Genomic DNA, 22848 nt, shown 5'->3' with positions numbered 1-22848 from the left:
CAAAATGATCTTAGTTCGTTCATTTGTCTTCTACTTGATTCCTTCATAAAAGTATGTATGGTAGATTGTAGTGTTCTCTATGAGGACAATTTTGATCGGCTTTTTTATTGTAAATGCCTTCAATTATGTTCTTATTGTAATGATTTTGATTGAAGGAATGAAGACAAATTGTGTGTTAGTCTCATTTGTTTTCTAATGTGTTCAAATGACTTGAAGTAAAACATAATTATTCTCGAACATTTTCACTATCAATTGGACTAATGAGTTCTGGAACAACATAAATTAACACAGTAAAAACTGATCATTCATACCATTAATTTGCTCTAGTGTGCTCCAATCAAACATACCAATCCATGACAACTAATTAAAAAACAGTACCACAAATAAGTTAATGTACTTAAAAGATACCAAAAGACATTTCAAAGAAGTCAATACAAGCTTTTGTTGTTGATTACACATCCAAAAAGTGACATTTCTGCTGAAATTAGGTATTCCTTGGTGCACTAGATGTTTCACGTTGTTTTTCCTTGACTGACTGATACGTTGCATCTGTGAAGCTGTGACAGCATCTCCACCATTCCACTTGAGTCCTCGAGGCTTATAACTAATATCAATATTTGTTGGAGTCGCATCTCTGTAAGCTCACAGCGTGATAACTCTTTCTCCTGAAGTACCATGTTGCATAGAAATGTCTTAAAATGAGACTTTATATAGTAGAGTAAGAAATAAATAAAATTATGTATACACTTACATTAAAGGTTTGACTACCACATGCATTTGTATAGATGTCAAATCCTACAGTCTTGATCCTCTTTTGTCTTCCTGTTGATATTGAATCTCCCAAAGCCTTTGATTGAACAGGTTGCTGACTTGATACACCTCCAGTGCCTCTACCAATGCCTTTGACAGTGCCACTACTTTTAGCAGGTTGTTACTCTCTTTTAACAGCTGAAGAATCAAAACACATAGAATTGCCTTGATGACGGAATACATGTGACTAACTTGAGCTTGATGGTTTGCTAAAAAGTGGTGGCTGGCTTGATTTTGATGGTTGCCTAAACAGTGGTGGCTGGCTTGAGCTTGATGGTTGGCTAAACACGGGTGGCTGGCTTGAGCTTGGTTGCCTGCTTGGGTAGCCTCCAGGTTGTCCCATCCCAGCCTATTAATACAGTAATAAGATTGATAACTCTAAATAATTGAAGCTAATTGTAGATGAATTAAAAGAGAATAATAACTTACCATGGTTGGACAAGCTTTTTTATTGTGGCCTACTTGATGACACAAAGAGCAAGTCATTTTTACTACTCTTTTGGATAACTTTTTTCCTAGGCTCATTCTTTGCCTTTCTTCTGCTCTTTGGTGGCCTACCAGGCATAACTTTTGGTTCAGGAGGTTCAATCATTACACCACTAGTGTGAGGCCACATTTTCATGTTTGGTATTGGCTGTAGAAAGTGGTTATAAGCGTTCAAGAAAGTCTCTTCTCTATACCAATGTACCACTTCATGTTCAGGTTCCATGTTTTTGTGTTGATATGCAAGCACGACATGTAGACATGGTATGCCCCTCAATTGCCATGTTCTACATGTACATGTCTTCTTCCTTATATCAACAATATGCATGTACTGACCATCTAAGATTTCATACCCAATATCACCATTGAATCTAACTTCACAAAGTCTAGCAAGATCTTTGTTCTCTTCAAGTACTAGTCTATCCATAGGAGAGATATCTGAGATCCAAGTTTCAGCAAATTGCCTCATTGCAATATTTCTGTCCATTATCTTGTGCCTAATCTCCTCTAACATAGTTATGATAGCCTTATGTCTAGCAGCTAGTATCCAAGAATTAAAAGTTTCACACATATTGTTTTCAACAATGTCACACTTAGAATGCTCCTTAAAATATGCTTTGCACCAAGTAGTTTTTCATAATGCAACAAGTCCTCACAAATTTTATTACCTAATTTGTTGAGTTTATCCATCTCATCTTCAAATTTCACTTCAAAACTTGACTTAGCACATCTCCAGAACTGATTCTTTATTTCTTCACTACTCCATATTTGATGCCAGTTGGACCAGATATGTCTAGCACACCTTCTCTACTCATTATCTGGTAGCAACTCACATAAAGTTGGTACAAGACCCTATGTAAACAGTTATAGCACAAAAATAAAAAGTATTAACAACAGAAGAAATTAAAAAAAATAACAGATCAAGCTATAATACAATAACTATCTAACCTTCTGCATATCTGACATAACAGACAGTCCATGTCTTGTGCCTAAGTTTAGATCTTCTATCAAGTAGTTGAGGAAAAAACTCCAATTGTGTTTTGTCTCTGTGTCAACAACAGCCCATGCAATTGGAAACATCTGTTGATTTCCATTTCCACCAACAACAACCAACAATTCACCCTTGCAAGGACCCTTTAGAAAGCATCCATTAAAGCCAATAATTTTTCTGCATCCTTCCAACCATCCTTTCTTCAATACATTAAAGCAAACAAGAAGTAAACAAACAAAGTTTTTCCTGGCTGAGACTCTCTATCTGTCCTCACCCAACATGAAGTACCAGGATTAGTATGTTTAATCATGTCTGCATAATCACACAATCATGAAAATTCCATCTTCCAATCACCTAAGAAGTCCTTGATAACCCTCTTTTTGCCCAATGACAAACAGTTCTTCCAACATACAACCCAAATTTTTTTCTCACCAATTTCTGAATTTCCCACAATCTTATATATGGTTAATAGGTAATTTCATCCTTGAACTTTTCTGTAACAAACTTAGATGTACACAACTTGTTCTTGGTTGATTGAGGACATACATGCATAGGATAATATTTTTTTACAATAAAATCACTAGAATCCTTATATATACTAGCAAACAACAACCATTTACATTTCTTGTCCTCACACTTAACTCTAACCCTTTTTTTGTCATTAGGCTTCAACTTTAACCTAATTTTATATTCACAAGAATAGTCTGCAACAGTTTTTCTAAATTGTTCAGCACTTTCAAATACCATACCAAGCTCAAAAATAGCTAGAACACAATCAGGATCAAATCTTACCTTTTTACTTGTTCTTCTTGTTGGTAAATCAACACCCCTTACAAAAGTAATTCGATTATTGAGAAGTGGTCCTTGTCGATATTAACATATTCCATCTCGTTTTCCCTTTTATAAGTAATTCCATTTTTGTCCAAAATAAACTTGCCACCATGATGAAAACGAGTTATAATAATGGTGTCCATAAGATTTCCTGAAACAAGGCGAAAATCCCAAAATTTTCTGACACGTTATAAACAATAAAAACCAAAAAAACCCTAAATTTTTCCAGATATTAACAACACACCATCACATTAATACTAAAATGCAGTATATATCACGTTACAACAATAAAAATTACATAGAAATTAGGGAATAAACTTACCTCACACCCGTCAACTTGAAAATCGTGATTGAACTCCAAATCGTCTGCAATCTTCAATGATTCCTTCAACAAAACACTCGAAATCACTTCAAAATCTAAGAATTTTAGTTGTAAATGTCACTGAAAGAAGAACAATTGTTAGGGTTTTCTCGTCTAGCATTGGGTTAAAAGTGTTTTGGGGGGAAATGAAGGGGCTATAGTTTTTGGGTTTGGGGATTGAATATGTGGTGCTGACGTGTAATTGGGTTAAAGTATGATTGGTTGGAATTTCCACGTGGGGAAGGTTGATCTCATGCGCACAATCACCAACAAATATTTGTTGAAGTTTGGTTCCACATCAGCCAACGGTGTTTAAAAGGAACAAATTATGGGTGGTTCAATGATTCAATAGGAAAATAGCATAGTTGAGATACCTGGGGGAAAACCCAACAATTTTAGGGATCTATGTATGTATTTGGCCTTGCTTAATTAATCATCATAGCTATAGTTTGTTATAATTATCACTCGCGACTAACTTTAAGCGTTAATTATGTGAGTTGGATTCCAGTTTGTATAATTCGCCACGTTTGTATAATTCACAACTAATAATTCTTCATTTGATTTGTATTTGTATATGACAGGGATTTCCTTTGGTTTTTCAGTTTTATCACCAGGTACATTCAATCTCTTTTGTATAACTTTTTAAAGTTTGTATAAATGTGTAGTTTTTGGATTTTATATAATATAACTTGTATAATGTAATTTGTATAATTGTTTAAAGTCCAGATGTTTATGCTTGTATAAATTCGTTAATTCAAGTTTTAACATATTTGTATAATTCCGAAATTTGTATTACTCAATTATACAAATACACATGAATTATACAAACGTAGCCGCGAATTATACAAATTATTGTCATCTCTTGCTTGACTCTCTCCTCCCTCTCCCGATCTCGCTCGCCTCTCTCCTCCCTCTCCCATTCTCGCTCACCTTTCTCCTCCCTCTCCCAATCTCGCTTGCCTCTCTCCTCCTCTTACATGTAGCTACGAATTGTAATTAGCAAACTATAACTATAGACCCTAATTAAGTTATTTTGAGTGGCTATATGCGAAAATTGCCCTAATAAAAGAGTCAAGGCCCATTAGAGACTAGATGACCAAGCACAAATCCATTTTTCTTTTAGTCATCATTTACTTTTTGAAAATTATATATATATAGCTCTTGAAATATTTATTTTTTTTATAATGTTAAATTTGGATCTAATATTTTCTTATATATTGTCAACCTTATAATAAATAGATAATACTCATTTCGTCTCAATTTGTATGATATAATTCGAATTTTAAAGGTTAAATTTCTTTGAGTTGATCATGTTTTTGGATATACTATCTAGTGCAAGTGAGGTTTTAATAACTCTTTACGTCTAAAGAAAGTGTAAATGACCAAGTAATACATTTTAAAGCAATTCCCTTTTGCTTTATCCGCGTTATAGGGCAAGAAAGACTTAGAAATTGAGGAGCTAGCGGCCATGTCTGGTTCAATTATATCGGAAGTTTGGAACAAAGTTACCTAAGGCTGCAACCCGAATACTATATCATGGTCAAATTTCTCCAAGATTCAAATTGTATATTTCTAACTTGGATCATGTTTAAAGGCTATTTTGACTAAATGAATCTCTCCTACAAAATGAGTAATAACAATTAAGCAAGGGTTGATTTGAAAAATTAATAATTAATGCATTCTCATTTTGAACCAAATTTGTTTTGCTAAAATGACATTTTGAACGGATCCGAGGTAGTGCTAGTATTCTTAAAATTAAATACTAATTTTATGATTGTCGAGCTAGCACGCAAGATAAACTTAAATTGATGTGAATTTTTGCAATTGAAGAGTATCCAACTAGGTTTGCAGGCTATAACTGCAAGTACTTATTCACATACCAATAAATGAGGTGTTGTAGTAGATAATATATACTCCCTCTCTCTTTAATGAATTAAATTCGATCGTATATAGATATTGCAGTCTCCCAACTTCTCATTAATTGCAAATGAAGATTTCATAGAGAAGAAGTTAACACATCTACTCACAAATTAATGGAAATGCAATGGTTATTCACGTAGGTGAATTTAGAATTTAAAATTTATAAATTCTTAATAATCTCAAATTATAAAGAAATAGAGAGACCAAACAAAATGTTGTGTGACTTCTTGTAAAGAAAAAATAAATAAGAAGCAAATTTGTTTTATATATCTAATGAATTCTCAATAAAATCCAAACTTCATAACTTGAATTCACCCTTGGCTATCGATAGGGAGTACTTACTATATACTAGTGACATTTGTTATGTTACATATATTGTGTAAAGTAGAAATCCCCTTTGTCTAATTTATCATGGAGTGTGCTAGTTTGTTTACCACCAAGCAATATATATATATAAATACAATAAATTTTTTATTATTGACTTTACATTACACATGTTTCAAAGTAAATGAAATCAATGTTTTAAGATGACAATATTTCAAAATATTTTAATTTTAAGTAAAATATACAATTTTTTAGGGTTCTAGTATGGTTTTCTCCATTTAATGCTTAAAAAGGGGGTAATGAATCCATACCTTTCTAGTGGAGGCCTTCAATTAACCCCCTCCATTTATTTTCAGCACTATACATTGCATAAAACTTAACTTTTTTCATTCAAGTTATCTTTTGGTTTTCTGTTATTTTAATCTCATGAACATATAAATGAGTTTGGGATACAGAAAATTTCCCTTTTAATAATTGAAGTCATTAATTGTAGTGTGTTAATGAATGAACTATATGTGAGATGAAGGTGGTAGTTAAATTAAGGACTTTCAAATTAGATACTCCCTCCGTTCCTATTTACATTTTGTCCTTACTAAAAAAATTAATATTTTTCATTTCACAAAACCAATACATAAATGACGTTATTCTTCATATTTTACCCTTGAGAGAAATTAGCCTTGAAAGTATTAATTTGACCAACATAGGAAAACTAAATGATTAATTCATGTTCATTGGTTAATTTAATTAATCAAAATAAATTAATTTATGTTCATTTATTGAAATATTGACTTCAAGATAACGCTAAATAAAGGTACAATAATAAACTTACATAGTTTTTAAAAAAATGTGAAATCTAAAATAATGACATATAAATAAAAACAAAGAGAGTACAAAATTTAATTTATACTCACTTATCCATCCATATTTATTTGTCAATGTTTGATACTTTGATTTGACATACTACTTAAAGACGATAAGCATCCAGTCCTTCCAACTAAAAGATAGTGAAGGGAACAAAAGGGCGAAAACTCTAGGGAACGTAATTTTTTTAACCTAATTAGTACTACAAGTCATCTCACTCATTGGAAATGAATATGAAACAATTTGTACTCACTCCGTCCCCAAATACGTATAACTTTAGCAAAAAAATAAATTGTCACAAAATAAGTCACTTTAGAAATATACTTTCCAACTATAGCATTACTATCCATCTTCTTGATAGTTTTCAATTCACAAAAAAAAAACATTTATTAAATAGGTATAACTTAGTAAACTACATATTGTATATATTGATTTCTTAATAAACATGATTTTTACTAATGTGATCACACTTATATATTTTGGGATGAAGGGAGTACTTAATAATAAGAGTAAAATGAGTAAAAAATGGTAAATTAAATCTTTGTTTTCCATACTAGACAAGTACTCCCTCCTCCGTCCAACAATAGTTGTCTACTATACTATTTTCGGATATATAACAATACTTGTTAACTTTATGAAATCAATGGATAATTTTACACTTCCTAATTTACCCTTATCATTAATTATAGTCATTTTCCTATTACATTTTCAAGACATTGTATATATTATATCAAAGGGTGATATAGTAAAATTACCCCTCTATTTATAGTTTCTTAAGAAATGTACAAAGTCATGAATAACGGACAACTATTATTGGACAAAGGGAGTATAAATGAACATCTATTTTTAATACGGTGGGCAAGTGAAGTTAAGCTTGGCTAGGAAAATAATAAATGTTTCTTTTGGCAAAGGGTGTGAATTAAAGGAAATAGTTGAAATGGAAACAGCACAATAAATTGAGGTTTTAATGTTTCATCTGTAGATGGAGGGATTTTAAATGCCAATATGAGAGAGTAGTAGTAGTAGGATTTTGGGGCATTAAAGTGATATATCTACTTGTTTCATTAAATGTTTGGCCTGACCCCTCCCCTCCTCCTTTAAATGTGTTTGATGAAAGCCAATTTAAGTAGACTCACCTTCTTGCATGACCCTCTCTGCCAACAAAAATATATTTCAACTACTATAGGAATTTACTTTAATTTTTCCTTGTCCTATAAGTAATTTCCCTTCATATATAAAACACAACAATTGTCTACTTGTAATCAAAAGTTTTGGTTACTCAATATACATATATAGTCATGGAATTCCCTGAACTTTCATTGGCTCCTTCTTATCTTTCCAATTATGAATCTCATCAAATCAATCTTCCAATGAAGAGAAAGCAAGAAATGATTCAAGCTAGTGTTGATCTTCAACTTAAAGATCCTCTTCCTTTGGATTGGGAGCAATGTCTTGATCTTGAAGTATACCCTTTCTTTCACTTCAAATCTAATATCTATTTTCTATTAAACAGTTTAAGTTATATGCACCGATATATAAATCTTTTATCAGTCAATAGCAAAGCTAAAGTGTATAGTATATACAAATTAAAGTCAAGTCCTTTCTTATAGTATATGTTGAACTAGCTAGGTGAAAATTCTGCCTCTGCCACTGTTGCTACTATAGGGTCAAGAACATGAATTCAGTACTTTTACTCTTCTTTTTTGTTTAACTAATGATGTTTATTTTGCAACAAATTACTTGCAGTCAGGAAGAATGTACTACCTAAATAGGAAAACACTGAGGAAGACATGGGATTGGCCAAAGGACCAAAAGCTAGACCTTGAACTAAACATATCATCAAGGACAATTCAAATGGATGATGATCATGATCATGATCATGACTACTACTCAAAGAAACAGAACAAAAGCAACAGTACTAGTGGGAGCAACAATATGATAGCATTGCCATGTTCAAATTGTCATCTATTAGTGATAGTGTCACAGTCATCACCATGTTGTCCTAATTGCAAGTATGTCCACTCTCTACTTTCCAACAAAAACAATGCCACCACAAAGTGTTATGACACTTTGAGCCTCTTGAACTAGCTAGCTAGCTACTACTACCTCTTTGTTGCTTGGGAAAAAAATGTGGTGGTTAGTAAGCCTCCAATTAGTGTCATCATGTAGTGTTTCTCTTTTTATTCTTTCTTCCTTTGTGTACTTGAAATAGTAAATAACTTTCAAACATCACTTACTGCATCTAATCTTCATCAATTTCTATTTCTGTCAAACTCGTTGGGATAATACATAAACTTGTCCAAATTTTGACATTAATTTTGCGGAGGTTCTAGTACTCTACTAACCGATATAAAATGGAGTATTACTATTCACTTTCTCCACAAACGTACGTACCCCAATATTTTTAAAAGGATGCATTTATTGACGCGTTAATCATGTGGTGCCACATATTTAAAAAAACTCAGTACTAGACTGAATTTTGAACCAAACTATGCGACGCTTTATTTATTACAAAAGCCAAAACAGATGATGTTGTAATATACGAGAAGAAGTAACAACTTTATACTCTATAATTAATTGCACGTCATGAATTGTTTGTTTTATCACATTAATAGTAACAGAGGATATATACCTATTATTGCATTTCATTTAAGTAACCTAACTTATACAATGAGAACCAAATGTCATTTTTCTCAATTCAAAATAAGGTTAGTCACTTTCTCACGGCGCAATAAAACTATAGACAAGAGTATTCCGATCCCAATATTAAAATATATAGGCGAAACTAATTAAGGACAATTGATAAAGGAAAGCAAGTTAAAACATTAATTAGTAAAAAATGTAAAATGGTCAATGAATTTAGTAACTATATGTATATATCATGAAAAGAAGTTGTTGTACACCATGGAAAGAGTCTCTTTTGTTTGAACGCTAACGTTACAACTTCTCTCACAAAAAATAAAAAATAAAAAAAATTAATTTGTAGCTCTTTCCCCCTCCTCCCTCCCCATTCAATATTATTTATTTCTTTTGTTGTATCAGATCTTGTATTGGGAGGAGGGTGTATGTATCAAATTCCATCAGGTTCTAATTTTTACATCTCTTTATTTGGCTTTTCATTCATCTGTCATTAATTCATTGTTGATTTAAGGTTTCATTTTGTTATGTAACTTTTAATTTCCAAAAACTAATTAACAACATTGCTGATTGTTCGGATGGAAATTTATAATGCTTCATTTTGTCAATGTATTGGTCAGCAAAATGGTGAAATAAGAAACTGGTCATTTGTTTTTTTGCTGAATTATGGAATTTGTATCCATTAACTTTTTATGGGGTTTGTTTATTTTATTGTTGAATGTAGATGTTCTGTATGAAAGATAGAATTAATTGTGGGTGGGAAATTAATGAACAAAAAATATGAGTAATATAGGATAACAATGTTATCATTGAAGATGTCTTTATTTATTTAGTTGACTTCTTTGTAGAATCTATGCCTCTGCATGTGTATTGAAGAGATGACTTTCAACTAGAAAATAATTGCAAATGAACTTCAACAAAGAGCGACGATATAAATGAGTTTCTTCCTTGTGTCTCAGGTGAATTGGCCTGCTACCAAAATGAAAAAGGCCTTGGGTCAAACTGTGAGGGACCTGTAAGTTTAATTACTTCCAAAACTTTTGCTACTTGTCATTTCTCTATCTATATATGTCAAAATTTGCTCATGTTAATTCTTTAACTATTATTGCAGCAAGCGAGGGGTGAACAAAAATGTTCTAAAGGTCCCTTCCCTGGAGCAAAAGGTAAGTTACATTCATTCATTCTTCTCTGCATATATGCAACTACAAAACTAGATGCCTTACTTAATATGCCCTTGTGCTTGAAGTTTATCTCTCTAAGAAAGTACTAATATCTCTATTTAAGGTGCTTGATGCAACTAGCAATGAGCCCTGGGGTGCTCATGGATCACTTCTTGCAGATATTGCTCAAGCTTCAACAAACTAGTAAGCTTGTTTGTCTGTACCACCATCTTTATTTAATTGTGCTATTCTTATTTCCTTTTCTCCTAATTAACAGTTCAACTCAAAATTTTCAGTCATCAGTACCAAATGATTATGCCTTTAATTTGGAAGCGTCTCAATGATACTGGAAAAAATTGGCGGCATGTTTACAAGGTTTGATTTTATTTGACTCCTCTCGCATTACAACATCTCTGGAAAATTTCTCCTGAATGTGGCATTTTCTATGTTACAAAATCTTTATACCAACCACATTATTGATTTGTTATAATAAACTCCAATGGTTAATTTCAGGCTTTAGTTGTTTTGGATTACTTAGTAGCCAGTGGATCGGAGCGTGTCATAGATGAAATAAGGGAACATTCATATCAAATATCTGTAAGTGTCTTCTTTGTTTTGATATACGAGTATGATGACATAATCTGCAATTTTAGTATCTGAGATATCTTCTTTGGTGTTTATCACAGATGTTATCTGATTTTCAATTCATCGACTCTAGTGGAAAAGATCAGGGAAGCCATGTTAGAAAGAAATCTCAGAGTCTTGTTCTTCTTGTCAATGATAAGGAGAGGATACAAGAAGTCCGCCGAAAGGCAGCTACCAACAGGGACAAGTAAGTCTTCTTCAATTTGCACCACATTCATACCCCCTTCTCCACACACGCGTACACATAAAAATAAAAAATAAAAAAAGAGAAAAATTAAAGAAATTGATTGCTACCATTATGTCTCTATATTTAGTCATTGTTCTGTATTCTTGTGTCCACTAATATCTACATTTTCTGCAATCTAATCTTAGTAAAATGTGATGTGAATATAAGTTTTTTGAGATAAAATGTGATTTGCTTTTCTCTAACCTGTCATTTTGCGGATGAAAATTATTAATCTACATTTTGTGAATACCTGAACTTGTTTTTGGTTGTCAATAAAAAATTCAAGTGAGACATAGTCTGAACTCTAAAAGATTTTTCTAAAAAGAAAATATTAACAGTGGTTTCAGGATAAAGCTCACCTCAACTCCGAAAGATTGTTAACTGTGTTGTAGTACTTCCATCAAATTTTAATATATACTTTTCAAGAATTAAGTGATTCTGATGTGTTAGTGAAAGTTATTTATATTAGAATTGCTTCAGAGCAATTTCAATAATACTTCTTTCACAAAATATGAACTTGCCTCTTCTATTTCACCACTGGACTATTTCACTTGCACCAACTTCTTTGTTGTATGGGAAGAAAACAATCTATTGATCAGTTTGTTTCTCTCTTCATAACAAAACATATATTTTGTCTTTCCGTACTAGTTTATAGTTTTGATATGTAATCTGATGATGATCAACATGGATAGATTCAACACTACTAGTAAAATGCAAAACACGAAGATGGAAAGTACAAACATCAGTTAATTATAGAGCTTGTTTTATTGTATACTTGACTCTTAGATCTTTTCTGATCCATTTGATATATGTTTAGTTGAATAGCAGCTTTTCTCATTGAAGAAATATAATCTTTTTTATTAATTTGGAGACGGGAAAGAAAATTTAACTAATGGTGAGACAACATTCTGATGGACAATTTATAACTGAAATGAACGATAAGATTTAAGTTAAAGGTATGATTACATTCTTAAAAGGCAAGTTTTGCCAAATTTGTGTTGTTTTTTGTTGGTCGTCCTTACAATGGCAAGACATCTTAAATTTTTCTCATCATCTTGATAGATTCCACAACTCATCAAGGGGTGATATGCATCGACCTGGTTCATATTCAAGTTCAGGAGGGTATGGTGACAGATATGAAGAGGAACGTTATAGAGGCAGAGATGAAGAGAGAAATGGATATGGGAGAGAAAAAGAATGGGGTTATAGAGATGAGGACAAATATGGTAGGTATGGTAATTCATACAGTCATGATGGGGATCGCTATGGTAGAGGTTATGATGACCGTAGCCAAGATGAAAACAGAGATGATGATCATCGTCAGAGTGTAGATGACTACAGTAATGACTCAAGAAGTACAAGCTATGACAACAGGGATCGTGCTTATGATGATGATGGTCAATACTCTCCTAGGTTTGTCTTTTCGTATTATCTTTGAAGGCATAGTTTGTTTTGACGTAGTGTAAGTTTCAAATTCTGATAGAAAACTAAATAGGTTCTTTTCAAGCACCCTATTTTATTCCTGTCATTATTCTGAAATATGATTTGTAGTTTTCATCAATTCAATAATGTTCTGATCTTCTTCAGTAGTACTAATGAATGCGTTACTTTAATCGTTATGGTTGACTATTACCTTTGACTAATAGAGAAAGCAGTGCAAGGGCTGAGGATCGCTCTCAAGATGGAAGGTGATATTATTGACTCTTTTAGTTTTTTCTTAAGTTCTGTTATATGATTTCTCTCTTGTATGAAGTAAACCTTATAGATAAAATAATGTGTATGTGTAGCATTAGATGATATGTACACACACATATACAACATTAGACTAATTAGGGAATTTTTTTCCTTTATGAAGAAATTTACATGTTCAATTTCAGTGTTAACGGTATGCAACATGAGAGAAGGTTTTCTGAACAAAACCTCGATCTACCTCCCAGTTATGAGGAATCTATTGGTGCATCTCAAAGCCCCACACATAGTGAGAGGTAATAGTTGTGTGAGAAGATTCTTAGCCCAACTTTCTTTTCCTGTAAATTTTATGTAGATCTTTATTTTTCGTTGTGAAAGGAATGTGGAAACAACTTCAACATCTGCTCCTAAAGTTTCCTCACCTCATGCAATTGAAAGTCCAAACAAGGAAGCCACCCCTGCCGTTGCACCAGTTGCTGCTTCATTGTCCACTCCACTTTCAGCTACTACTCCACCAGAGAACAAGGATATTGAGAGCTTTGATGAATTTGATCCTCGAGCTTCTTTTTCAGGTAAGTGGACCTACTTTAACAATCAACAGGCTCAAATATATTTATAACCTATTTACTAACAAAATCATTCCTAAATGATTTAGTCAAACACAGACTGCAATCTCAAAGTATTTCTAATAAGAAGTGCATCTCAAAATAAGTTGATTTCTGCAGCTTGGCCAAACATGCTATTAATGCTCAAGTATAGCAGTGTAGTCAAACACTTTGGACAGGTGTTTTCTGGTAATGAAGACCTACTAGTTTGTTGTTGTCTTCACTAGCCCTACCTTCATAGTGTAAACCATAGTTGTGTCGGTTATCTACTTATCTCTGTCAATGAAAGGTGTTACTTAAGCGTGTCGCACAATTAAGGTTATTTTACTATGATTGTGGTTGATGATAAGAACCTGATTCCTTGAAGTTTTATCGTTTCGTCACTAGTGGTAGAAACTGTTTGAACGTGAAATATACTTTTGCACATGTTAGGTAAAGTTGGAAACCATTCTACGGAGGACAACTAAATTTAACAGAAAATTCTATGCAAAATATATATGCCGATATAGATATACTCCTTTGGTTTTAATAAGCATGAAAATCTTCCCCCATAGTCTTCAAAAACAATGATAAGTTTCTCAAGAAGAAAAATTTTCAATTTAAGATGGCCAGTTTACCAGAAAGAGAACTTTTGTGGTTCACTTCTTTTATGAATCACTTCTCACTCAAACAATTGTCTGCTCTCTTACTATAAAATTAACAGGTATTTTCTGACCCCACATTATCCCTCTTTATTCCCTTGTAATCTTTAAAAAGGTGCACTATCACATGTAGACTTCCTTGTTTGGCATTGGAATTACAAAGTATGAGGCAATTCAGAGATTTAATTAAATATGTTGAAGCTTCTATACAAAATTGGAATTTCTTCATATGTTGATTAGTCATACTTATAAGTAAATCTTCATTGGTAGATCATTTTCCATGTCATATTGGATTATTTGATACTTAAAATTGCTATATATTTCTTATTATTGCACATCTCAACACGAACACGTGTTACTTAATTTTTCTGAGCTAAAAATTTCAATTTTTGACTGAGCAGTGGCCAGGGCTCAATCAAATAATCCTATTCCAATTACTTCCATTGGCACTGAAGTGGATTTACTTGGCTCCTTATCTGAGCCATTTTCTTCTAATTCATTAGTCCTTGCATCAACAACTACAACCACGTCTGAGGTTAATGCTTCCAGGACTACTGTTTATTAACAAAGAGTTGTCATTTACTTACTGAATGCAGATTTCTTGCAGATGTTTGAGGACCCTTTTGGTGATGGTCCTTTCAAAGCTGTACCAACCTCAGACACAGTTCAAAATCAGCCGCAAAACATTTCTCCTCCATCTTTCCCTCCTAACTCAAATCTAAGTCCTGAACTGTGTGCTGAGATCCCGAGTATAACATATGCAGCACCCAATTATGCTCATCAGGAGCTGTCCACATCCAACCATGATATTGATATATTGGCTGATATTCTCCCTCCTTCTGCTCCTTCACCTTCTCTGCATCCCTCTAGTGACCATGCAATTTCAAGTGTCCCATTTACAGCGCAGACAGGTTTTCCATCTTACAGTGGGCTAGCTGTACAACCAACAGGTTATACAACTACCCATGTTCAGGATGCTTCACCAACAGGTTTTGCAGCTCAACCTGGTTTACAGTTACCACAGACTAGCTTTCCTATTCACGGGCAACCTTTATCTCAGATTGGGTTTACTGGTCAAACGAGCAATTCACCATATTTTTGTGGTTATTCAGTTCAACCTGGCCAAACACCACAGACAAGTTTTGGTCCGCAAAGTGGTCAATTTGCACCTCTTAATGGCTTCCCATTTGCATCGGGTTCATTTCAGGTAACTGCTGGTCAATCTCTGCAGACCAATGTTAACTTTGGAGGTTACAACACAGGATTGGGAGATACAAGTTCAATTAGAATGCAAATGGGTCAAAGTCCTACTGGACCATCTTTCCTTACGCAGGCAGCTACTGCATCCCATATGCCTTCACAAATGAATCTTCAATATTCACAAAATCAAACAAATAATGTGTCAATGCCCCCACTGTCTACTCCAATTTCAACAGCTCTCGTCATCGGCAACCAACAAGCGAAAGACAAATTTGAGACAAAATCTACCGTGTGGGCGGATACACTGAGTCGTGGATTGATCAATTTGAACATTTCTGGATGTAGGTTATCGTGCTTTTGCCTTTTCGTATATCTTTTATTTTTCCTTCATAGTCATAACATTGCAATTTTTGGTATGTAGCTAAGACAAATCCTTTAGCTGATATTGGAGTTGATTTTGATGCTATTAACCGCAAGGAGAAGAGGATGGAGAAACCTAGTATAACCCCTGTGACATCAACTGTTACAATGGGTAAAGCAATGGGTTCTGGTTCTGGTATTGGCCGTGCTGGTGCAGGTGCTCTAAGGCCTTTGTCAAATCCAATGGCAGGGGTTGGCATGGGCATGGGTGTTGGTGCTCCTGGAGTATATGGAGTAAGCCAGCCTATGGGCATGGGGATGGCTAGACCAATGCATATGGGAATGAGCATGAACATGAACATGGGGCAAGGAGTACAAATGCAACAACCAACTGGTGGATCTATTATGCCAGGAGGCTACAATCCCATGATGGGCACAGGTAACTATGGCCAACAACCATTCGGTGGTGGATACCAATAAGCTTAAGCCTGTGCATTTGGGAAACTAAAGAAGATTGAAAAACTACGCGATAGAATGTATTCTAGTGAATAGTGTTGGCCTGTTGAGCTCACCATCTGTTGTAGAGTCTATATTTTGGATTAGCATTTGTAGATAAGAGGATAGAATTGTATCTTAATTCCATGTTTCAGGGTTGTTTTGCAGTTGCACATTTTTTAGCTGTTGTGTATTATTTTAGGATCACCTATCTCAGGTGTCCTTTTTTGCAGCTTCGTCCATTTGTATACATACATGTAGATTTTTTGGAGTCATTATTGTTTATGTTACACTTGATTTCTGAACAAAAAGTTGACCCTTCAACTTATGCATTATCTAAAATTTCCAATATAGGAACCATTTATGCATTGATATATTTATTTTACTTTTGTTTCATTTCGATATTTCGTTCTTCTTTCAATCGAGTTTCAATTAAATATCTATAATGTGTGTATTTCACTATCGAGTTTCACCATGTTCTTGAATTCCTACTTTTTATTGCAAAGTTTATTCGATTTTGGGATGATGTTTTTAGACGCAAGAAAAATATTTTTAGATACTAGGTACTTTTTTATACAGTAAAAGAAAACAGTATCACATTTTCTTCTTCAAACACCAACCAATAATTTGCTAATTGATCTTAAGACTATTGTGGCTAGTGATAAGAATACAATAAAATTGACATATTTCTATGAAACGAATTATAAAAACAACAATTTAATTTTTTATTTTATTTTTTGGATAAAGACCATTCAAGAAACATACAACAATAACGTTGGTGTACATCAAATTAGAGAGGTTATTTCCAAAAAATTAAAACTAATTTAATTCAAAAAAAAAAAAGGATAGGTTGTGCTAAGAAAATAAGAAAAGCAAAAGTGAGAGAGCAGTAGGAATACCATTCGGCCGGAACCGGTACTGCAAGTGTAAGCGATCTGAATTGTTGAGAGAAGCCGAATCTAAGTGGTAATTTTCTCTTCTTCACCTTAATTCATTGTTTCTTAGTACCCTTTTGTATGCAAAATCTGAAAAAATGGAACTTGGAAGGTCTTGATACCCAAAAATCCATTCCCCCAAAAAAAAAAAAAATCGTTAGAAAGCTGAAAAACGCTAGATTTTTTGTTATCAAAATAAATTGAAATTAGGAAGAAAATAGAGAAAAAGTTATGCATAAATCAAAGAATGGATTTTTAGTTTTAAAAAAGAAGATGGCATGCTAGATTTCAGTTTTATGTTTACTTTGTTTGTCAAATGAAAGTTTCACATTTTTGGTTAAATAAACAAGAAAGAGAATGAGTTATAATTTGGCTGATGTCTCAATACAGGTGGATTGATTCTGTAATTCAATAGTTGCATTCGCGTTATCGTTACTACTATTACTTAAATTGAAAGTCTACTGTATTACATATATATTCTTATGCTAATCATTTGTAGGAAGATACTGCAGCTCTGATTTTAGAAAGAGGCACAGTATCAGCGAGATGGCATATGAATTAGATGAACAAAAAAGTAAGCAATTTTCTGTATCTTCAAAGAGCCATAAATGCATTCAAGATCTACACTCTATTTACTAATATATAGCTTAGCATCTCACCTTGAAAATTTTATAAACCTTGCAGAGGTTGGGTTAGGTCTCATTGGATTTGGCATCTTTTTCACATTTCTTGCCATAATGTTGTTCTTCGACAGGGGTTTGCTTGCGCTGGCTAATGTAAGTAATCTGTAGTTATGTATGTTTTATATAATGTTGGGTTTATGAAACTACCAACTAATTTCTTCTTCATACCTTGTCCTAGATACTTCTGTTAGCAGGTGTAGCACTTCTGTTGGGCTTGCGTTCTACATTACAGCTCTTCAAAGTAAACTACAAGGTAGGGACATTTTTTGGATAAGTAATTGAGGAATACATCCTATTGTCCTGTTATAATTCACTCAATGCGTAGTAATAGCATTTTCTGCTGCTTATATTAGCAATTTTCTGTATATAAGAGCAATCTCATATTTCTGTGGTGCAGTTTAACAGATCTAGCAGATTTAGCTCTTCCATGTGATTGATTTGGCATATATCATGCTTGTTGCAATACCTAATCCTTAGGCTTTGCTAAAGCTTCGATTGTTAAATTCGAACACAATGTCGCAGTGTGGCTTAAACGCGACTCTGAATACTAGTTGCTCTCTAGCACGAGGTTATTTTGTTGTCTTTTCAGATAGATTTTTAATTTGTCTTCAGAGGTAAAGCTTTTTAAATCAGTTGTGCTTTCTGTTTAAAAAAAATACTAAGAATGAAAATTAAGAAGTTCAGGAATAGGTCACAAAGGAGCAGACCATGATAATGTGTCTCCTAGATGCTCCAAAATTTCACAAAGCTCCTTTTAAGTGATGAGAAGAACACAAAATTCTAACCCATAATGTCTTAAAATATACTGAATGAAAGGCTACCAAGGCAAACCTTCTACTTCTCTGGGAAAAGATCGTTAACATAAAAATATCTGGAGAGGCTCCATTACCTTTTGTGAGGCAATATAAACTTCTTGTTTTAGTAAAGGAAAGAGTAAAAAGGTTCAATGCTCACAATCTCCCTTATGTATTGCAACAACAACAATAACAACAAACCCAGTATAATCCCACAAGTGGGGTATGAGGAGGGTGGTGTGTACGGGGCCTTACCCCTACCTTGTGAAGATAGAGAAGTTGTTTCCGATACACCCTCGTCTCAAGTAAAGCATATCAAAAAAGGATCAAGTATGTAAAGCAAATACAATAGCTAAGAATCTGCAGAAGAGAATAGTAGCAACAACAACTAATACGATAATTGAAGCAAAGGAAACAACAGGTAATACTAAGATCGAAGAATAAGATAGCATGAGAGTAATAATAATAAAACTGATAAGGGAACTAGACAATGCTCGACTACCTACTAACCTTCTACCCTAATCCCTGACCTTCATATCTTCCTATCTAGGGTCATATCCTTGGTAAACTGCAGTTGAACCATGTCATGTCTTATCACCTCTCCATATCTTCCATATGTATTGAAATTCTGTAATTTATAAATTGCATCTTCTGCAGATGTTTCTGGTACCCACCAATGCAACTTCAGATAGTTACATATCCAACTAGCAGTTTAGCTATTAATTTGATTCCAACTTCTTCTTTACTTGATCAGTTGCAAACCCCACTGAAGTATTCCTATTGCTCTATGTTAGTTCGACTTATTTCTTTTGAGCTATGTAGAATAATTTATCTTCCATCTGTAGTCTATGATATAGAGCTTGTTTAGGTGGCTTGATTTCCATTTCTCGTGGTCATGACAACTAGGCTTAAGTCCGAAAAGCACAGAGGGAAAGCACGTCATGGGTTCGAACCCTACCATAGACAATATCCTGGTATTTAAGTGTAGAAGGGTAGAAGTGTGGACTATTATGCACCAAGTTTCGAACTGTGCACTACTCGTCCTCGGGAATTTCTTGGTCATCAAAAAAAAAAGGTAGGGAGGAGAATTGCCGAGAGCTTCTCTTCTATGTGATTCTGCATGATACTTACGTTAATGTTTCAGAAGTTAACAGCTTAGAACCTTCTGCTTTAGTACAAAACTTTCTAACCTATCTCTCAAGGGCTATTAATTCTCTAGGCAATGCATTCTCTCTCAACCTTTGCATTCATGCCTTGTTGTTTTATCCATCTTATGTAATTTCACTGCTGGATCTAAATGCCTTATGTTCTCAATTTTTACTGTTTTAGAATGAAAACAGTAATGGTCTTCATAATGTGAGGGAGAGAGCTAGGGTGGAGGGGGGTGGGGGGTGAGGGGCTCTGACGTGTGATGGTCTACCTTGCTTAAGACATAAATGTTTCTTTATTCGATATCTTTCTTTGACTGAAACTAAACAAGTTGCATCACTTCAGTTTTCATCTTAGGTCCTTTTTCTCTTTTACTCCAGGGCACAATATCATTTATGCTTGGGCTCTTTCTCATATTCGTTCGCTGGCCAGTTGTGGGTATCATTGTGGAAATATATGGATGCATTATTCTCTTCGGGTGAGCACCTTTTGGATAGTTACCGGACAAGTTTTCTCATATTTATCTTCTCATTCGTCTTCCTTGAGTGACATAAGATTTTGACACTGATCTTTTCCCTGCAGTTGTTTCTGGCCATCCATCAAGGTTTTTCTTTTCCAGATTCCTGTATTTGGATGGATTCTGCAGTATCCTGCTCTGGTGAGTTAATACTTATGTCTATCTCAAATTAGTGGCTGGCTAAATATGGATTCATTGGAGATGGAAGGGTATTTAAAGCTTCTGCAGCTCCTTCAAGCCATTTTTCCTTTTAAAAGGCATCTAATTAAACTGATACATGGGGTTGAAGTTTTTACCCAAAACGAGGGAAGTGGGCTTTGTCCCTTGATTGGTTGTGTTAAATATTGTACAGAGGCATGCCTGATTTTGATTTTGCCTACGGTCATGTTTCTTTGGTTTTTGTGCTTCTCATTGTTGGTTCTTTTGAGGTTGTTAGAATGGAAGTTATTTTGTGGTCCTTAATGGTCGTCTGAAGTTGCAATTTTGTCCTCAATGCTTTGGGTTGTGCAAATCGCACTCCTATATGATTAATTTGTGCTCAAGGTTCCTGGTTTTATCAGATAAATGGCCATATTTTTTATACTCACATTTGATAATGGTTAAATGGCATACCATAGGGCGCCACTTTTTGGTTACGGTCAAATTTATGTCATAGTCTACTCTTTGGGAATAGAAACTTATTAAATCCATTACGTTGGTGTTATGTAGTGCCATAAACCTTCCAGCAAACCTCACTTTATAAATCCGAGTCATGGATGTATTAGAACTCAAGAGGGGCAAAATTTTATATATCTATAAGAACAAGAAAGGTAATGGATCTTTGATCTGGACCATGGCTAAGAAGTGGCCATTATGGTGTAACTTGGGGAAAGAAAAAGGTTTAGATGATTGACAGCAGCATTTATTTTTACAGATATATGTTTCAGTTTTTGTATCAAATGTATCATGCTACGTTCTAACATCTTCCCCTTTGTTTTCAGCTTCTTGACCGCTTTCGTAGCTGACTGGTTGATTTGTCTACTCCAGTTATCCTGTTTGATTCCTCATCATCTTTTGATGAGTTTGTTTTTGAAAAGGAGGAAGAATATACTGAGCTAGGATGCATCAAAGTTGTTTGTCATGTAATGCAGATTGTTGTCACCTTGATTTTCAAATGTATATTATATGTAGATTAGGATTATGATAATCATTATAAGTTCTTAACTAGCAATTCTTGTTCTCAAGTTTTGATATACTCTCCCTTGTTTCCTCTACCATTTCTAAGGAAATTCTTTTTGACATAATTGGTTGAGAAGAGGATTGCAGGTTTTTCAGATGTTGATATTTTGTCATCTTAATGAGTCAGTGAAACAATGGTGTTAGCATATGTCATACTGCCTCAATATATATAAGAGAGGATTTTACTTGGTACTGTTCAAGAAAACAGATTATGAACATAATAAGTCCAAACTTGTATCTCTAACAACTGCCCTATATTCCCTTCAGACATAACCAAATATCAAAACCCATGATATCAGATCTAACCAACTATACATGATGCAATTTTGTTTTTGTTTTTACTTTTATTATTGTTAGTTTGTCTTTGAAAGAATGCTACTTTTTATATTTAAGACTCCAAGATTCAAAGAATATTCTCGTATTGCTATCCACATCTTTAGTTTAAAATTATAAGATTCAAAGTTTTACTTTCTTAATTTCCGTATCAAATCATACTATGATAATATGAAGCAGAGGGAGTATATATCTCTTCTTTTCCAAAAGAATGTTTAACTTTAAAAGTCATATTTTATCCTTTTTAGAATATTAGTCGAGCACATTATTGGTTACCTTCAATCTTGTAATCTCATCAACATTATTACCTGTGATCACAATATTAAAGATATTTATTATGATGAGATTGACTCTGACCTTTTATTACAAAAATGTGTATGATCACATCTTTCATAGTCAAACTAAAATATGAGGAGGACGATTTTATCCTCTCATTTTGATGGGACCTCTTTTATCTATATTGTTAAAGCCTTGAAGGGATGTTGATCTTACAACTCCATTTTTCACGGTATAATTATGATTATTCCTATTTCCTCCTATGGGGGCATTTGTCACTTTGTGCATCATTAGCCCGACAACTAATAAGTAAACCTTATATCTCACATTATTAACCAGAAAAAGATTTCAAATGAGTATCTGATGGAAACTTTTAACTTAGATAACAAAGGTTCGAGTTGGATGGCGATTAGTCTTCCTCCTTTCTTTTTTAGTCGATGGAGATATCCTTAGCTATTACTATATTAAAATATTATTGATCTATTTTCTCTTCTTTGATTGAATTGTTTAGAGTGTGATAACAATTTAAAAAATAGTTAATCAACTCGATTGATATAATTTATAGTATTATTTAATTTGGTCCGAACATTCCTCAACAAAATATTACTTGAAGTTTGGTCTGAATTGTGGAATTTGGATGATGCTATTACACACAACTGTCATTATAATAATTAATCTACTTCTTTTGTTCCTAATGATTATTT

General features: G+C 33.6%; 4 protein-coding genes and 1 pseudogene across 4 annotated transcripts; 3 read left to right on the top strand and 2 right to left on the bottom strand.

The window, feature by feature from the left end:
• Positions 1–484: 484 nt before the first annotated feature.
• On the bottom strand, positions 485–1153 carry LOC125834858 (uncharacterized; annotated as a pseudogene).
• Positions 1154–1258: 105 nt separating this feature from the next.
• LOC125834857 (uncharacterized) lies at positions 1259–1780 on the bottom strand. Its single transcript, XM_049514013.1, has one exon. The coding sequence runs from the start codon at positions 1778–1780 to the stop codon at positions 1259–1261; it is 522 nt and encodes a 173-aa protein (XP_049369970.1).
• Positions 1781–7875: 6095 nt separating this feature from the next.
• LOC125834974 (uncharacterized) lies at positions 7876–8813 on the top strand. The gene is made up of 2 exons (XM_049514124.1): positions 7876–8044; positions 8328–8813. The coding sequence occupies exons 1-2, from the start codon at positions 7880–7882 to the stop codon at positions 8667–8669; spliced, it is 507 nt and encodes a 168-aa protein (XP_049370081.1). The 5' UTR covers positions 7876–7879; the 3' UTR covers positions 8670–8813.
• A 1385-nt stretch (positions 8814–10198) lies between these two features.
• LOC125834973 (clathrin interactor EPSIN 2) lies at positions 10199–16224 on the top strand. The gene is made up of 13 exons (XM_049514123.1): positions 10199–10233; positions 10330–10381; positions 10503–10582; positions 10675–10753; positions 10892–10975; positions 11065–11210; positions 12312–12662; positions 12896–12937; positions 13127–13234; positions 13317–13510; positions 14586–14719; positions 14792–15725; positions 15806–16224. The coding sequence occupies exons 1-13, from the start codon at positions 10199–10201 to the stop codon at positions 16222–16224; spliced, it is 2658 nt and encodes an 885-aa protein (XP_049370080.1).
• A 1448-nt stretch (positions 16225–17672) lies between these two features.
• Positions 17673–21600, top strand: LOC125834975 (vesicle transport protein GOT1). The gene is made up of 6 exons (XM_049514125.1): positions 17673–17748; positions 17859–17950; positions 18036–18110; positions 20181–20278; positions 20383–20458; positions 21298–21600. The coding sequence occupies exons 1-6, from the start codon at positions 17721–17723 to the stop codon at positions 21319–21321; spliced, it is 393 nt and encodes a 130-aa protein (XP_049370082.1). The 5' UTR covers positions 17673–17720; the 3' UTR covers positions 21322–21600.
• The last annotated feature ends 1248 nt before the right edge of the window (positions 21601–22848 follow it).

Source organism: Solanum verrucosum, unplaced genomic scaffold (genome assembly GCF_900185275.1).
Source record: "Solanum verrucosum unplaced genomic scaffold, falcon-dt-bn FXZP01000184.1, whole genome shotgun sequence".
Classification (NCBI taxonomy): domain Eukaryota; kingdom Viridiplantae; phylum Streptophyta; class Magnoliopsida; order Solanales; family Solanaceae; genus Solanum; species Solanum verrucosum.
This window is presented reverse-complemented; position numbering and strand designations above follow the sequence as displayed.

Bases quoted from the DNA above. Each gene is read 5' to 3' on its own strand.
- LOC125834857 (XM_049514013.1), bottom strand. From the start codon at position 1,780: ATGGACAGAAATATTGCAATGAGGCAATTTGCTGAAACTTGGATCTCA.
- LOC125834974 (XM_049514124.1), top strand. From the start codon at position 7,880: ATGGAATTCCCTGAACTTTCATTGGCTCCTTCTTATCTTTCCAATTAT. The intron at 8,045-8,327 runs GTATACCCTTTC...AATTACTTGCAG, and splicing joins AGCAATGTCTTGATCTTGAA to TCAGGAAGAATGTACTACCT.
- LOC125834973 (XM_049514123.1), top strand. From the start codon at position 10,199: ATGAAAAAGGCCTTGGGTCAAACTGTGAGGGACCT. The intron at 12,938-13,126 runs GTGATATTATTG...GTTCAATTTCAG, and splicing joins GATCGCTCTCAAGATGGAAG to TGTTAACGGTATGCAACATG. The intron at 13,235-13,316 runs GTAATAGTTGTG...TCGTTGTGAAAG, and splicing joins AGCCCCACACATAGTGAGAG to GAATGTGGAAACAACTTCAA.
- LOC125834975 (XM_049514125.1), top strand. From the start codon at position 17,721: ATGGCATATGAATTAGATGAACAAAAAA. The intron at 17,749-17,858 runs GTAAGCAATTTT...TAAACCTTGCAG, and splicing joins TGAATTAGATGAACAAAAAA to AGGTTGGGTTAGGTCTCATT. The intron at 20,279-20,382 runs GTGAGCACCTTT...TTTTCCCTGCAG, and splicing joins GGATGCATTATTCTCTTCGG to TTGTTTCTGGCCATCCATCA.